The 18,449-nt window shown below is 40.0% G+C and overlaps 1 protein-coding gene across 1 annotated transcript in view; it reads left to right on the top strand.

The window, feature by feature from the left end:
* The window catches only part of OCLN (occludin), a 49,117-nt gene that overhangs the window by 7,786 nt on the left and 22,882 nt on the right, over positions 1–18,449 (top strand). The window contains exons 2-4 of the mRNA XM_008575643.1: positions 818–935; positions 7,031–7,685; positions 10,733–10,894. Coding sequence (XP_008573865.1) covers positions 886–935; positions 7,031–7,685; positions 10,733–10,894 — 867 coding nt within the window. The 5' untranslated portion in view covers positions 818–885. The remainder of the gene's footprint in view (positions 1–817; positions 936–7,030; positions 7,686–10,732; positions 10,895–18,449) is intronic.

Genomic DNA, 18,449 nt, shown 5'->3' with positions numbered 1-18,449 from the left:
GCTCTTCATCTTGAAGTCTCCCCTGGTCACCCCCAGGCTGCACTTCTTCTTGTAGTTGAGGCCTGTACCAGTTGATGAAGTGAAATTGCCTCTCAGATGTTTAGGAATTTGTGCTCTGAGGAATTTTAGAACAAAATCATCCTGCTTTTCTCTTAGAAAAGGACTCTTTAATACAACGTGTATTCAGTGGTTTTCCCCTTTTGTAAACATTATACTCAACTTTGAAGAATTGGAAAAGGAGATAAGGGAAAAATATCCACAATTCCACTATTCAGAGATACATTTTGTAATAATTTTTATGATAAAGGCATACTTTTTAACCAATTAGGTTATGCTGTAATTAACATTGAGGGGTTAGATGCTACTATATAGGCACTGTCATATGCATTCTCATTTTCTGTGAACTTTCAAAAGTAGTAATATGAAATAATTTATTTTGAAAAATTTTATTTTTTTCTTTATACATCTTTTTTCTTTGAAGTGACTGCTTTAAAAATATCATTTTTACCTATGCTATAAGATGATAATTTGTGAAATGATGATTGCTATAACTTAGAATTTCAAGTTTAAAGAGTATTTGTATGCCAGGGATGTGCAGAACGTGGGTACGTGCTATGAGGAATACCAGGCAGACTCATTCCTGTGCTTAATGATTTCCTGTGCTCCAGGTGCCGTTTATCAAAATGGCATTGGAAAGGACAAGAGAAATAACTGTGGAGTTAGCGGCTACCTAGAGATTGGTAGCACTCAGTTTCTTAGTGGTGCGAGGAAACCCTGAGCTCAGTTGTAATGCTGTTACCCTACTTTTGTTGCTTAGATTGGCCTATCTTGGGAGCTTACCAGGTATTGCTCCTCCTGAAGATCAGGTGACCATTGAAGTCAGCCATGTCATCGAGGCCTTTTGAAAGTCCACCTCCTTACAGGCCTGATGAATTGTAAGTAAATAACTCTTTCAGTGTTTTTCTTTTCTTTGTTTTTTTTTTTTTTTAAAGACTGTTACATGTAAAAACTATGTATGGTTGAAACTTTCATCTATTAAGTGTTTATTTGCTTTTAAAAATAACGTGTGCACTTGTAAATTTAAATTGTACCAAAGGTATGCAGTGAAAAGTGAATTTCCCTGTTACTCTTCACTTCCAAGATGACAGCTTTTCTCTGGGAGGCAGCTGCTTTACCTGTTTCTAGTGTTTGCTTCAAGAGGTTGTCTAGGTTTATATTTGTATATTTATTCCTTTTTGTTTTTCACAAATGGTATGAAGCTTCCATATTAATGCCTTGTTTAAATGGCCGTTGACAACATACTGTCAAGTTTTTAAGATAACAGCTTTATTTATAATTCACACATCATACAGTTTACCCATTTAGAATGGACAGTTCAATGGTTTTTAGCATATTCACAGTTGTATAGCTATCACCACAGTTAATTTTAGAACATTTTCATCACCCTCTAAAGAAATCTACCTTCCCAATTTCCCCAGACCTAGGCAACCACCAATCTACTTTATGTCTCTACAGACTTGTGTATTCTGGATATTTAATATAAAATGGGATCATATAATATGTGGCCTCTTGTAACTGGTTTCTTTGACTTAGCAAAATGTTTTCCATATTGTCAATTTTAAGAGTGGTTTCTGCCGTTATGTAAAACAAGTAAAGTTAAGGGATCTTGGGGTCCTTTGTCATTTGGGGATTTATTAGTAAATTCTTAAATTTTAAATTTGCTATCAACATTGATAGGAATTTCTTCTTTTAAGTAGTTTGTAGCTTTAACTCTTTGATAAATGTTGTTGGGAAAATAGAATAATCAGACCCCATTGCCTTAGGTCCAGTTGGGGGTGGTGCGGCCCATTCTTTGTAAATGAGTTGTGTGTGGGTGGAGTTAGTGCGCCTGCCAGGTGCTGCCACCTTGGCTGGCATTGACTGCCTTGGGTGTCTGCCCCATGCAGCCATGTTCTCCATCCTGTGGCTCCAAGGACCTTTTTGCTGGTCACCTAGCTCATAGACCTGCATGTGAGAGGTCTGGTGATCCAGCCTGGCATGTGAGGGGTCTGGAGACCCAGCCTGGTGTGTGAAGGGTTTGTGACACAGTCTGGACAATGGGCTTGAGGGGTCTGTGAGCTCTAGACCCAGCTCTAGCTCTACAAGTATAGTGGGGTATAATGTAGGAAAAAACAATCTCAGGTTCTCCTACTACACTGCCACAACACAATCCAGAACACTTCTGTGACCTCTGGTCACTAAAATGTTTGGGAATTTCTCCGGATAAGCAACCAAACAATCAGGTCTATAATAGACACGAGCTGAGAGTCCTCCAGTTCAATTCACTCAGGTTCTCCTACTACACTGCCACAACACAATCCAGAACACTTCTGTGACCTCTGGTCACTAAAATGTTTGGGAATTTCTCCCGATAAGCAACCAAACAATCAGGTCTATAATAGACACGAGCTGAGAGTCCTCCAGTTCAATTCAATTCTGACACTGTCTACCTGGAGATAGCATCAGATCACAGGTTGGAGGCTCAGTGCCATAAGACTTCCCCACCCCCTACTCCCTTGCACTTCACATGCCAATAGTAAGAACAGTTTATGGCCTGTGTGTCAGACTTAGGCTATAAGTCAGGATTCCCATGTCCCCCTCCTGGGGTTCAATTAATTCATTAGAACAGCTCACAGAACTCAGGGAAACAATTACCTTTACTGGTTTATTGTAAGGGATATTACAAAGGATACCAATGAACAGTAGATGAAGAGATGGATACGGCTGGGAATGTGGGAAAGGACATAGAGCTTCCGTGCCCTCTCTGGTTATGCCACCCTGTAGGAATCTCCGTGTGTTCAGCTATCCGGAAGCTCTCAACCCAGTTCTTTTGGGTTTTTATGGAGGCTTCATTATATAGGCATGATTGATTAAATCAATGGCCATTGGTAATCAACTTAACCTTCAGCCCCTCCCCCTTCCCAGAGGTTGAGGGGTGGGGCTGAAAAGTCTCAACCCTCTAATCGTGCCTTGGTCTTTCGTGGGATTATCCTGAAGCTACTTATGGGCTGCCAGCCACCGGTCAACTCATTAGCATACGAAAGACACTTACTACTTTGGAGGTTCCAAGGATTTTAGGAGTTATATGCCAGGAAAGGGAGAAGACCAAATATATATTTCACAATATCACATGGGGGTCACATTTCAATTATGTAGAGTCCTTAACTAGTACCTGAACATGGTAGGGACACAGTTGTTTATTGACATCGTCCTTAAAATATACTGGAGAATACAGTAATTGAGTAGTGCTTCATTAATCTGATACTTATTTTGTGTTGCTTTTGTAAGCAATGGTGAACTATGACATATATATAGAAAAGGGCACAGAACGTATGTATTAGATGAGGAATAAGGACAAAGCAAACATCCTTGCACTCATCACCCAGGTCAAGAAATGGAACACCTCCAAGTCCTTCCCTGTGTCCTCTTGTTTTCCCTGGTAGGGTCATCACTTGCTTTCTAAAATTATTTCAGTACCTTATACATCCTAAACAATTCAGTTTAATTTTACTTGTTTTTGAACTTTATATGAATGTAATAATGCTGTATGTATTTTTTCTGTCTTATTTCTTTCAGCATTACCTATAAGATTTATCCATGTAGTTGCATGTAGAGTTTATCATTTTTTGCTTCATAGCACTATAGAAATATAATGTGAGCCATATATGTAACTTTACATTTTCTTGTAACTGCATTAAAAATAAAAGGAGAAAATTATTTGAGTAATATATTTCACTTAATCTAGTGTATCTAAAATACTGATTCAACATGTGATTGGTATAAGAAATGATTAATGAGAACTTCCAATCAAGATGGAGGAATAGATGGTCCCCAGGGTCACCCTCTCCCACAAATCAACCAATCTACAACTATTAAAAAGCAATGACAGCCAAGCTGGGCCCACTAGAGCTCAGGGGAAGAGGAGAAACCTACAGAGTTCATGAAGGCAGGAAAAGCCACAATTAAAGAAAGGACTGTCCTGACCACTTCAAGGGTGGCCCTGGTGAGCACAAGGAAAAAGCCACTGCTGTGCCCTTTGTATGAAGTTGCTTGGAGGCGGCAGGGGAGAAGAGGGCTTTGGTGGCCCCCAGGCCAGCAAGATGACTAACAGCGTTCCTGTGGACCCACCTAGGAGTGAGGGGCCACAGACAACTGAAAAAGGGAGCCACTCAGGCTAGTGGGTCATTGCAAGGAACCAGCACATGGCCCGTCCCATAGAAAGTGTTTGTAGTGCAGGTAGTTGGGGAGATGGCCCACTGGAGGAACACTGGGGCACAGCATGGACAGCTGATCTGCCCTCCAGTCAGCACAGGCCCACTCAGTAGAGACTGGTCGGGAATATAGAATTGCAGGGGGTGCAGTTTTCTGAAAAGACTTGGGCCTAAACCATCTACACAAGCCAGATGTACTGGACCTCATGAGACCTGGAAATGCTTACAGCGTCAACAGTTAAAACCTGAGCTGCACAAAGAGCCTTCCCCAGGGAATTAGCAGCAAAGCAGCAACTTAGCTCAACCACATAGTTCAAGTACTGGTTCCCACTGGAAGTTCCCCCAATTTAGAAGTAACCAAAGGGTAACAAATTAATACCAGTGCAGAGTTTAAGTGGTGGGAACAGCAAATAATCCAGCACAGAACTGAAAGAAAAATAAAAAGCCCATGGATCAGAGACAAAGTTCTGATATTAACTAGTAAAGGTCTAACACCACCAAACAACACCTAAAAAACCTAAAAGGACTGGAAGCCCAGCCCCCTGGGCTCCCAAGCCGGGGTGGGAGGGTTGAGGGCCTTAGCCAGCTCCCCAGTTTCCACTTCCAACCCAGCGAGACCATGAGCCACCACCATCGTAAGCACCCGGGCTCCCAAGCCAGGGTGGTTGAGGGCTGAGGGCCTCAACCACGCCCCACTGATATTTGCATCCAGCCCATCCAGGACCAAGCTGCCGTGGGAAGGCCCCTGGGCTCCCTTGCTGGAATGAGGGGGTGTCCCACGGGCCTTGACCATGTCCCCCCCCCTCCTTCCTCCTCCCACTGTATCCTCCTCCTGTTTCCCTTCTCTCCCTCCCATCCACAAAATCTTAGAATAATAAAAATAAATAAAAAATATAAGTAAAAAAATTTTTTTAAAGAAAAAAATGATTCATGAGATACTTTACATTATTTTTTCATACTATAATTTTGAAAGCCACTGTGTATTTTACACATTTAAGAGCACATCTCAGTTTGGACAAGCCACATTTCATGTGCTTCACAGACCCATGTGGCTGGTGGCTGCCACATGGCACAGCACAGCTCTGTAGCATTCCGTTGTATGGATACATCACAGTTACCTGTTCCACTGTAGGTGGACATTTGGACTGTTTCTTGCTTTGGATTATCATAAGCAATTCTGCTGTGCACTTTTACACTGTTGATAGTATGATTGGTACAGTCACTTTGGAAAACAGTTTGACATTGTCTAGTAGAGCTGAAGATAAAAAAATTTGTGATCCAGAAATTCCATTCCTGGGTATAACATCCTAGAAAAATAAGTGCTTTTGTGTATCAGAATACATGTTCAAGGATATTCAAAGCTACATCGTTCACAGTACCCCCAAACAGAGACAACCCAAATGTCTGAGTGGGTTGGGTTGTAGAAATTTTATGCTTGACATTTTCAAAGAGCAGCTTATCAGTGTTTTCTGTAGTTTCCCTGTTTCTTTTTTGTTTTCTTTCTCTCAAATAATTTCTTTGAATTCTCGTGGTCAGCATAGTAAGACATCTTGCTTGGGAGTGAGGAAGGTGGTGTGTAGAAATGATAGCAGAAACAGAAGGGGCTGGGGTCAGTTTAGGAATTGGATTTTGCTTCCCCGGGCCCATAGTTCTTAGATTCAGTGTGGCCACACATCAGTGTGTCTTGTCACAGCCTATTTATGATTAAATTATTGGGATTTGCAAAGTGTTTTTTTATAAAGGAGATTCAAGATCCCAGTTACCCTGATGAGTTCTCATCACATATTTGGTTTACTTTGTACTTCTTGCCATAACTGTAACTATAGATCATGTTGTGATTTGCTTAATATCTTACTCCCTTGACAGAGACTAAACTTTGGAGTGAGACTGTCCTGTTTATTGTCACATTCCTACTATCTAGCATAGTAGAACCCAGCACACGTCAGCTTGGCAACTCCAGTAAATAGCTGTCAGATGAATGAATGAATGAATGACTGTGCTTTCTTTTTTTTTTTTTTTTTTCCGTGTCCGGCAACGGATCACAACCCTCAGTGTCACCCCCGTACCGGACCGGGGACCGGCAATGGGATCGCAACCCTCGGTGTTGCCCCCGCGCCTCGCTCAGCCAGTGAGCGGGAACCGGTCCGCATGTGGGATCCGAACCCTTGGGCGGGAGCACCGCCACGCTTCCCAAGCGGCGCACTATCCAGTGCGCCACCAGGCCGGCCCCTGACTGTGCTTTCTTAAGTAAGACAGCGATGCTTCCAGGAATTGCACATGACTCTGGATAGGCCAGTGTAGACATTTTGTCTGAATGCAATGGTCTGGTGACACATAGGCAAAAAGATTGACACCATTGTTCTAAAACATGGCTCCCATTTCCACAGATTAAGATTTAACTGGTATGGTGTGTTCCATCTTAAGAATATTAGACATTTCCCAGGTCATACTAATATGGAGCAGATTTTGAGAACCTTTGCTCCATAACATACCAGATGAGTCATTCTGAAAGTATGTTTCTAAGACCAGCAGCATCAGCATTATCTAAAAACTTGTCCTACCCCAGACCTGCAGAATCAGCAGCTCTGGAGCTGAGGGTCTATCTGTTTTAACACACTCTCCAGGTGATTCCGATGCACAGATACCTTTTCTGTTCACTGGGGCAGTAATTACGGTTTCATTTACCAGTGGTTTGTTTAAATTATTCCAAGTACTTTATACATTCTTTCTGTTTACCACCAAAAAGTGCTAACTTGTAATTGTTTTCATGTGCATTTCAGCAAACCAAATCATTATGCACCAAGCAATGACGTATATGGAGGAGAAATGCATGTTCGACCAATGCTGTCTCAGCCTGCATATTCTTTCTACCCAGAAGATGAAATTCTTCACTTCTACAAATGGACCTCTCCACCAGGAGTGATTCGGATTCTGTCTATGATCATTATTGTGATGTGCATTGCCATATTTGCCTGTGTCGCCTCCACACTTGCCTGGGACAGAACCTATGGAACTACTTACCTGGGAAGTGGCTTTGGTAGCTATGGCTATGGCTATGGCTACGGCTATGGCTATGGTTATGGCTATGGAGGAGGCTACACGGATCCAAGAGCAGCAAAGGGCTTCATGTTGTCCATGGCTGCGTTTTGTTTTATTGCCACATTGGTGATATTTGTTACCAGCGTTATAAGATCTGAAATGTCCAGAACAAGAAGATACTACTTGGTTGTGATAATAGTGAGTGCAATCCTGGGCATCATGACGTTTATTGCCACAATTGTCTATATAATGGGAGTCAACCCAACTGCTCAGGCTTCAGGATCTGTATACGGTTCTCAAATATATGCTCTCTGCAACCAGTTCTATACATCTACAACTACTGGACTGTATGTGGATCAGTATTTGTACCACTACTGTGTGGTGGATCCCCAGGAGGTATGAGTAGTGTTTTAGTTTTTTCTCCCCTCCTTAGGTTATAGGCTCTCAACTTGGAATATGTATTAGAATCACTCTGAGAACTTCAAAATATTGACGTTAAGGCCCTACTTTTAATTAAATCAGAATCTAGGGTAGGGGCTGGGTGTCATTATTAAGATATAATTAACACACCATATAATTCACCAATTTAAAGAACAGTTCAGTGGTTTTTAGTATAGTCACAGAATTGTGCGACCATCACCACAATCAATTTGAGAACATTTTCACTATCCCAAAAGAAACAGTTGCTCCATATTTCCCTAACCCTCCCTAGCCCTAGGCAACCACTAATCCTACCTCTATAGATTTGCTTATTCTATGGGTATTTCATACAAACAGAATCACACAATATGCTCTCTTTTGTGATTGGCTTCTTTCCACTTAGCATAATGTTTAAGGTTTATACAAGTTACAGCATGTGCCAGTCCTTCATTTTTATTGCTAATATTCCACCGTATGGATGTACCACATTATATTTATCCATTAGTTGATGGACATTTGAACTGTTTCCACATTGGCTATTACGAAGATGCTATGAACATTTGTGTACAATTTTTTTTGTGAACCTCTGTTTTAATATCTCTTGAGTTGGGTATATTCCATCTAGGGGTAGAATTGCTGGGTTATATGGTGACTCTTTTTAACGTTTTGAGGAACTGCCAGACTTTTCCAAAGAGTTTGCACCATTTTTCATTCCTACCAGAAATGTATAAGGGTTCTAATTTCTCCACATCTTCACCAATCCTTGTTATTGTCCATCTGTTTGATTCTAGCCATGCGAAAGGGTGTGAAGTGGTTTTGATTTGCATTTCCTTGATAGCTAATGATGTTGAGCATCTTTTCATGTAGTTACTGGCCCTTTCTTTACCTTCTTTGGAGAAATGATAATTTGCCTATTTTTTAATTGGGCTATTTTTCTTTTTATTATTGAGTTGTAAGAGTTCTTTATATATACTCATACTATGGATACAAGTCCCTTCTTAGATAAATGATTTGCAAATATTTTCTCTTTTGTCATTTGCTTTTCACTTTCTTGATGGTGTCCTTTTCATAAAGGTTTTTAGTTTAGATGTTCAGTTTATTTAATTTTTTGTTGCTTGTGCTTTTGGTGTCATATTTAAGAATGTTTTGCCTCATTCAAGGTCAGAAAGATTTCCTCCTATGTTTTCTTCTAAGAAGTTTTATAATTTTAGCTCTTACAGTTAGGTCTATGATCCATTTGAGTTAATTTTGGACAAGGTGCAAAGAGGGAGTCCACAAATGTGAACATTTATTTCTGGACTCTCAGTTCTATTCCACTAATTTATATTTCTATTCTTATGCCAGGACCACACTATCTTCATTACTGTAGCTTTGTAGTGTTTGAAATTGTGGAGTGGGAGTACGCCAGCTTTGTTCTTAAAGATTGTTTTGGCTAGATTCTGGGTTCCTTGCATTTCTGTATGAATTTTAGGACCAGCTTGTCAATTTCTGCAAAAAAGCCAGCTAGGACTTCGAAGGGTTGCATTGAATCTGTAGATCAATTGGAGGAGTATTGTCATCTTTACAATGATGTGTTCTGATCAATGAACATAGGATGTCATTAGATTTATGTAGGTTGTCTTTAAGTCAATATTTAAAAAAAATCTATCCAGGTGATTCAAATGTGCAGGTGAGGTTGTAATCCTGTCTTCAGTAACCATGAGTCATTTTAATTATATTAACACCCGAAATGTTTCTGAGTTACTCATTTTTTTCCCCTTGTTTTTGTTTGTTTATTTGTTTTTCTTTTTTCATCCTTACACTGACTCAGGAATTCCCATTCTTTTACCTGAATGAGGCACTCTTTCAGGGTTAGACCTTCTCCAGTTAACTGTCTACCATTAGTTTGAAGACTGAATGTTTTCCCTGCAGATGTCGGTTTTCAGTGTTTGTTGTTACCATTCACAGGTATCCAGTGGTAAAAAGGGTTGGTACTCCTATCTTCCACATCCTCCACTCCTCTTAGTCCTCTGACTACTTGCAATCTGTATTCTTTGAAAAAGAATGTCACTGTCAGACAGCCAGGAGAGCCTCCTGTTACTCATTTGTAGACATCCAGGACAGAGGCCTGGTCCCTGCCTCCGCTTCAAGTGTCTCCCAGGCCAGTGTACTGCTTATTATATCTATCAGACACACTGGGAGAACTGTCAAGAGTGGGAAGTTTCTTTTTCACAGGGCCCTTTCTGATAAGTACACAAGACTACAAAACAGAGAAACTTGCCAGACTAAATGAATCATTAATTTACTTGCTCTAATTTATAGCTTGGTTACATCCATGTCTTCGTTTATGGTAAGACAGATCCTCTGTGGACTGAAATTTACATTCAGTGTAAAAGATTTGTCCAACACATGTTATGAATAAGATTATAAGTGTGATTGGGTATTTTAAAGCAACTTCTGAGAACGACATTTTTCAAGCCCTTCAGAGGTATACCAATGATTGAATTAATTTACTGCTCATTCTTATCTGTTTATAAAGTGCACAAGCTTCGAACTAGTTTTCTAAAGCTCTGAAATGGAGTGATGATAATACCTAACTTTAAGCATGTTCTTAGGATTGAATCAATTAGTGTATGTATGTGTGTATGTGTGTGTGTTCTGCTGGCCTTAGTCCAGTTGGTATGGATTAGGTTTTATGATATATCTACAGTGTAACTTTTTGCTTCAGTTTTTTTGTTTGTTTGTTTAAAAAAGATGACTGGTAAGGGGATCTTAACCCTTGACTTGGTGTTGTCAGCACCACGCTCTCCGAAGTGAGCTAACCGACCATCCCTATATAGGGATCTGAACCCGCGGCCTTGATGTTATCAGCACTGCACTCTCCCAAGTGAGCCCCGGGCCGGCCCTTTGCTTCAGTTTTATATCAGTTAAACCACAGATATTTAGTAGGGCCTTATGGGTTTTAATAATTTGTAGAGGGATTTGGGAATTCGATTAAGTAAGCAATTAATCTAATTATGCCAATATCTTTGATCCCTTTTTAGGCCATTGCCATTGTTCTGGGATTCCTGATTATTCTGGCTTTTGCTTTAATAATTTTCTATGCTGTGAAAACTCGAAGAAAGATGGACCGGTATGATAAGTCCAATATTTTGTGGGACAAAGAACACATTTATGATGAGCAGCCCCCTAATGTCGAAGAATGGGTAAGTATAAAAAAAAAATAAAACCTTCAATCTTTTATTAAAAACCCCAGGTTTCTGCTGCTAAATTTTTAGTGCTTTGTTCAACTTTGTTCTTAGGATTATTGTTTGTGTGTGTTGCTAAGTTGTTGCTTTGATTTTTACTTAGAATCTTAAGAAGGTGGAATAAGTGGAAATTATTTTACTACAAGGTAAAATGGATTTAGTGTATTTCCTTGAAAAGAAATGGTTTCTTAAAGGGATCATGCAGAAAGAACTTGGCCTTTGCAAAACAACTCCTTCCTTCCACTCCGTTTTATTTTGCTGCTCACCATTTCAGAGGAAACACCATTGCCCAGGGTGTTGTCTTGGGTCAAGATTGGCAAGGGTGTTTTTGGAATGGTGGCAGGTGGCAGGTCTTTAAACTTTTTACATGGATAACAACGTGGCAAACCACAGTGACTAATTCTGTACTAATATTTATGTAAGAAATACTTTAGTGAGGTAAAGAGAGATTAGGGAAACTTGCTTTTTTGTATGTATTAATCTTACCAGGCTTCCTATATCATGTGATGTGCTGAAAGCCCGGAAAGTCCCTCTCTCTAAAAATCTCTCTCAAATGAATGTTACTAAACTGTCTTTAGAGATGTTTGGAGTGAGACTTTCTCAGAACTCCTATGTGGGAATGCTGTTAGAAGCAACCTCAGAAACTGCCATCACAGGTTTCTTTGACCAGATTGATTTCTTGCCATGAAGGTTAGTTGAGAATCCTGGACACTGGCTCTAGGATAGCTTGGTTTTGGCCAGTGGGAGTGGGATGGGGAGGGTTTATGATGGATGCTGCTGGGCAGGTCTAGGGTAATAACATAGGTAATCCTGAAGGCTCATTTAGCTCTATCATCCTATAGGTCTAATTATTTTATTTATTTATTTATTTATTTATTTTTAAGGAAATATAGAAACATAGGTGAAATTTTTTCTACTTAGTTAAGAAGCAAAAACAAAGCAGTCTTAGGAAAGCCAGAAAGGGTGTGGCATGTGTTTACCACTGAGACAATAGTTCCTATGTCCCTGTTCCTAGTCCATTTTCCCCCTATAAAATGTGAAGGTGTTAGGGAGTGCTTTTATTCGACCTTTAGGACTACCTCTAGATGGAATAGGACAGTCTATTGTGAACTATGAAGTAAATGTTTCACTGAGAGTTTCTGGGTGTGTCAGTTTTCACTGACTGTTGGATTTGTTTACTTAAGGTTTCAGGAGGCTTTAAAAAAAACCCACCAACTCAAGGGAAACTAATGCCAGTAAATATTAGAGTCCCAGTGAACTTTGGCCTCTCATCTGATATTACTGTCAGTGAAGGGTTAGTGAGTTCTGGGTGCTTTTGATAATTAGGCAAAAGATAGCCATAGTAACTTGGGAGTGATGATGATGATGAAGGTGAAAGGACTATTTAACTTTTAAAAACACATTATTTTTATAAAACTTCCTCCCTGAATCCCTGGAAATTTGGTAGCCCATGTGTTGTTTCACATGAGCTTCATTGTTTCTCTCTAATAACAAATATTTTTGTCCTATGAAATTTAAAGAGTCATCTGTTGAACAGCATATGTATGATTTTGCCTAAACTAATATTTTATGTGATACTTAAGAACACGTAAATTCCTCCTTTCTCTTCTTCTTCCCTACAGTTTCCCCAAGTAATATGCCTAATAAAGGCTATTTGATACAAGTTATTTGGAGGTGGTTTTAGCCACAGGTATTTGGCTTGTCCTTCTATTCTCTCCTTAACTGCCCAAGATTGTGTTGCTGAACTCAATACCACATTCTCATTTAAGTTCGACAACCAGATGCAGCCCATTTCTGTTGTTTATCTGCTCTTACCCATCTTTCTGCTTGAATGGGTTTCCCTCTGATAATGCAGCGGCTGCTGGAATTGAGTGACCCTGCATCTCTAGTGCCCAAAAGTGGAGTAGATAAGAGATTTTTCTTCCTTTTGGTCATTAGAAATTAATATCATCAAAATACTCTCCACTTAAAATAACGAAGAGAATCTAGAATAAACTACTTGTTTTGGGTAAAGATTAAAATTTGGCTTCTGATTGTGGAGAGCTAAGACAAGGTACTCCCTATAGATCTTAATGGTTGGGGGTAAAATAAAAACCTACTAAAGTAACAGTTAGCCACTCAGTATTAGTTTATTTCTTCCCTACAAATTGGAGTAGGTCTAGAAATTTATTTTTTAAAATCTTACTGCCTTTCTTCTTGGATTTTTAACATCCTTAGGGTCATTACCTCCAGAGCAAAGGCAAGTAAAAACTGAGCCTTCGGAGTTTTAAACAGGTTTTAGTTCTTCTATATTATCTGTGAGAAAACTTGTAATTTTCTAGTTTCTTGTCCCTGTATCCCCAACACAGTAGTTTCTCTTAAATATTTTAGGTTTTTTTTCCCTTCCCTTTCTGGATATCTTGTTCTTTATAAAATAAATAGGCTGTGTTTACACAGTTTGGTTGTTAACCCGGCCGTTTATAGTCACTCACTCAAGGGTGTACCAAGGTTGTCGTATTTTAAATGTTTTAAGGTTCTTTTAATTAAATTTACAGATCTTTTTTTGTTGTTGTTACAATCTCCAACCCCAGATCTAATTGCTGTTTTTTTCTGAATTAAAAATATGTATCTGATTTTTTTTTTTTTTTTTAAAGATGACCGGTAAGGGGATCTTAATTAACCCTTGGCTTGGTGTTGTCAGCACCACACTCTCCCAAGTGAGCGAACCGGCCATCCCTATATAGGACTCGAACCCATGGCCTTGGTGTTACCAGCACTGCACTCTCCCGAGTGAGCCACAAGCCAGCCCTTGTATCTGATTTTAAGTGTAGAGAATTTTGAAAATATAGTGAAGTATAAAGAAAATTCTACCACTTTCAGTTACCACTTTGGTGTATTTTCTTTTTTTTTTTTTTTCAAAAGATGACCGGTAAGGGGATCTTAACCCTTGCCTTGGTGTTGTCAGCACCACGCTCAGCCAGTGAGCGAACCGGCCATCCCTATATGGGATCCGAACCCGCGGCCTTGGTGTTACTAGCACCGCACTCTCCCGAGTGAGCCACGGGCCGGCCCCCACTTTGGTGTATTTTCTTTAATTTTTTTTCTCTTACTACTTCTTATTCTAAATCAGAAGTATGCTCATATTCCTATCAGTATAAAATCCTACCTTTTTTGACTTTTTTTTTTCCATATTGTAGACATTTTACCATTGTATTCCTCAAAAACATTTTTGATATTGCTAATATTTTGGAGTATAATTATATATATCTAGACATGCACAGAGTAAAGTACATCAAGTGCACTAATTTCATTGTACAGCTAGGTGAATTTTCACGCATATATACCCATCACCCACCCAGATCAAGATATAGAACAGTCCATTGTCCAAGGGTTCCTTGTCCTCTTCTCAGTCAGTATCCTCAGAGGGTGTAACTCTTATTTCTATCACATCAGTTAGTTTTGCCTTAATTTCTGTTCTTAAACAGGAATTATGTACTGTGTGCTTTTTTGTGTGTCCACTCAAGATAGTGTCTATGAGATTCATTTGTTGCATCTATCAGTATGACACTGGGTTCTTATTTTTATTTTTTGACAAGATAAAAGCTTTCCTGATTATCCCTTTTGAAAAAGCTGTGGTCAGTATTAAAACAAAAAAGGTTTTTAGGGAAATTGTTCCTTGCTATAGTTGTGTTACCATTTGACCATTTCTGGGTGTCTTTCCCCTCCCTCTGCCATTCCCATCCATACGCTTCTTAGTTTCTTTTCTTTTTTTTTTTTTTTTTTAAAGGATGACCGGTAAGGGGATCTCAACCCTTGGCTTGGTGTTGTCAGCACCACGCTCAGCCAGTGAGCAAACCGGCCATCCCTATATAGGATCCGAACCCGTGGCCTTGGTGTTATCAGCACCGCACTCTACCGAGTGAGCCACGGGCCGGCCCGCTTCTTAGTTTCTTTTCTTTTTTTTTTTTTTTTAAAGGATGACCGGTAAGGGGATCTCAACCCTTGGCTTGGTGTTGTCAGCACCACGCTCAGCCAGTGAGCAAACCGGCCATCCCTATATAGGATCCGAACCCGTGGCCTTGGTGTTATCAGCACCGCACTCTACCGAGTGAGCCACGGGCCGGCCCGCTTCTTAGTTTCTTATTATTGCTTTCATTGTTTTATTTTGTGAAATAAAACCAAAGAAAGATCGATTTCCTTTAAAAAAAACCAAAACACAAAAGTTCAACTTCTGATCTCACCATTCTGCCTGTACCTACCCTTTTTCCTTTACACTGTCACTCTGGTGATCTTGCTTTACCACTCCCTGGAGAACTGCTGGTGGTATGGATGTACCAAGGTTTATGTAACCAGTCCCTTGTTGATTTGCTGTTTTGTTGTTTGGCCGCTGGCTGGTATGGGGGTCCGAACCCTTGACCTTGATGTTGTAACACCGTGCTCTAACCAATACATTTGCTGATTAATATTACAAACAATGAAAGGATATAAAAAAAAATTTTATATGCCTTGTATATATGTCTATGCATGTATTCTTCTATAAGACGGACTCTCCACAGTAGTATTACTGGGTCAAAGGGTATATGTGTCTGTAACTTTGATGGATTTTGAAAAATTGCCCTTCATACGCATTGTACTGATTTATACAACCAGCAGCAATGAATGAAATTCTGTTTCTACACACTGTTGCTAATAGTATTCCATTATAGAGAGGTGTTTGAACAACCCCTATGGTTGCGTGTTAGGTTTTTTCAAATTTTGACTCTGAAATAATGGCTTTTGTTTGTGTTGTTCTGCAAAAAGTTCTTAATATAAAACTAATACATGTTCATAACAAAATGCAAATAATGTAGTCAAAAATTTAAAAAACGAACTTGTCCTGCCTCTCCCCTCTTCCTCAATTTCCCAGTGTGGCCACTTAATAACTTTTTAACAGGTAGGTTTATATCTTTTTAGGTTTTTTGTATTCTGAAACCGTTATTGTCCTCATACTTTCTAAGACACACTCCTTTGGTGCTCCAATTCAATTTTTCTGAAAATAGGTATTTATTGGGGTAGTGTGAATGCTGCTCCTCACCCCCATCTTAGACTCCTTGTGTACAATCACAGACACAAATTTGATACAGCAGAGCGGGTGTGGACTAGAGCCAAACTGCCTGCGTATTAATCCAGCCCCACCAGTGACTTTTTCTGAGTGAGACCTGGCATGTTATCATGTGTTTTCTCTTCTGCTTTTTACCTTTTGGCAATTGCTGAGGTGGCATAACTCAACAGTTTCTCTGATACTCTTGATACCTGTAAGAGTTTTGATATGGGGTAAAGGTCACCTTTTATGAGGCATAGTTCTGAAGTGGTGTAGTCTATTGCATGATCCTTAGTGTACTTTCACAAATGACTAACCCATGATAGATAAGACAAGCCAAAGTGCCGTCCCCAATTTAATTAGGAAATATGTGTTTCTTCCCTTTTCCATTGTCTTGATTGTTTGACAGAAATGCTTTTCAGTGCTGAAAATCCACTGATGGTTCCATTGCGATAAAAGTAGATATACTCAAATGTTCTTCTCATGTTGAATGAACCTCCTCATTGCTCTCGGTTATTTTACTACACACAGGCCAGAAAACCAGCACTACTGGGTTTGTCCATCATTGTAGGCAGAGGAGACCCTTCACTTGTAGGTTTCAGTTCTTAGATAAATAGCTTAACGGGATTGTTAGTGCTCCGCTTCCTTCCACTCTTGATGTATAATGTTGGTTTCTCTACTTCTAATAGAAGCAGTAATGTTAGGGAGTTGGAATACCAGGGTTTGAGTTTTAGCTTCACTGCTTTTGTTGTGACTTTAGACAAATCAGTTCTGTTATTTTTAACCAATATGTATGTCAAGTAGGTCTGGTTTGGAGAGGGTGCCTAGTGTAGGGGCAATAGCACTGGATCCTAAAGCTCTGGGTTCAAGTACTGCTTCTACCACTCTTTGGCAAGCAAATTAACCCCTCTGAACCACAGTTTCCTTGTCTATAAAATTGGTCAGTGCTATTTGTCTGCCTCTCAAGATTGATGTGAGATGCATATGAGAAAAGTGGTTGAGACCAGTGAAGGTGTGGTTGTCTACCTGACAGGGATATCGAAAGGAAAACAGCTGACTGTACAGATAAGAATTTTGACGTTGTTGCATAAATTAGCATTCTTCTAGTTTCAGATGATAAAAACATGGCTTAAATTTGTTTAGGTAAAAAGAGGAATTTTTCTGCAAGATTTTGGGTGTTGAGAAAGAAAAGTAGCCTAGAGCAGTCTAAGGAATCTGCTAGCCTTATCAGGCCCAGAGAGAAATGAGCATGGGGCTTCAGTCACATTCCTTTCACCCATGTCCAGGGTAATTGCTAAATTGCATGTTTGAACAAAAGTATTCACAACCAATGGGTACAAATTACCGAAATGTTACCACAAGTCATACATCATGACCCTCACTCTTTCTTTGTTGCAATGTTCCTGGAATTTATGATGCAAAGAGCAATGTGTAGCTAATCAGAAACTTGTGTTGTTTTAATGAACTGCATTCAGGACAACTTGAGTCTGTGACTCCTGGGCTGTAGACTTCAACTTTGGCCCAAATAAACTCCTTGCTTTATATATTTTTGCCTCAGTTTCTTCTTTTAGGTTAACAATGGTAACTAATGAAATCTTAGAAAGAGTTGAAACAACTTAGCCTCAGAGTGCAGGGAGGTGACTGTGTATCAGGAAAAACTAAAATCAGGGACTTACAGGCCCTTGGGACTTGCTTTCTCTTCTTGACTTCATTCTGCCTTTCATTTTCTTTCAGGGAAGACAGGCAGAAAGCAACCACTTAGAGCTCATGAGTTTTTCACATTAGTGCTTCATCTAAAAATGGCCTGGGAAGGGACCCTGACTGAGTCAGCTTGGGTCTGATGACCATCCTTACACTAACCCTCTGTGGTCAGGGTCCCTCTCACGTAATATGGCATGTGGCATTCCCACAGTTACTCTGTGGAATGCGGAGATGGTTTCTAGAGAAAAGGGTGCTTTGTAGACAATATGTACTATATAATATGTTGCGTGAGTTAATTGTGATTGCCCCTTGTTTTTGATGTCTGTGGTCATCTCACCAGGTTTAAATTCAAGGTATGATTTGAGTAGCTTAGAATGAATTTCGAATGTGTCTGCTGGCCTCTTCCATTGTGGATGCCACGTTGCTCAGATCCCTTTCTTCCCCTGTCTGAGCTGGGCTTCTCACAAGGGCTGGGGACTGTGGTTCAAAGAGTTGTGTCCTGCCAGCACGATGAGAATGCCACTGGTGCCAGAGCCGAGTTGGGAGGCACTAGCAGTCTTTAGTCCACAAGATGAGTATTTCTTTTTTTTTTGTCTTTTGTCTTTTTTCCGTGTTTGGCAACGGATCGCAACCCTCAGTGTTGCCCCCGTACCGGACCGGGACCGGCCACGGGATCGCAAACCTCGGTGTTGCTCCCGCACCTCGCTCAGCCAGTGAGCGGGAACCGGTCTGTATGTGGGATCCGAACCCTCA

This window comes from Galeopterus variegatus, unplaced genomic scaffold, assembly GCF_000696425.1.
Source record: "Galeopterus variegatus unplaced genomic scaffold, G_variegatus-3.0.2 Scaffold1221, whole genome shotgun sequence".
NCBI classification, from domain to species: Eukaryota; Metazoa; Chordata; class Mammalia; order Dermoptera; family Cynocephalidae; genus Galeopterus; species Galeopterus variegatus.
The sequence above is the reverse complement of the archived record's forward strand: the minus strand, read 5'-3'. Positions and strand labels throughout refer to the sequence as shown.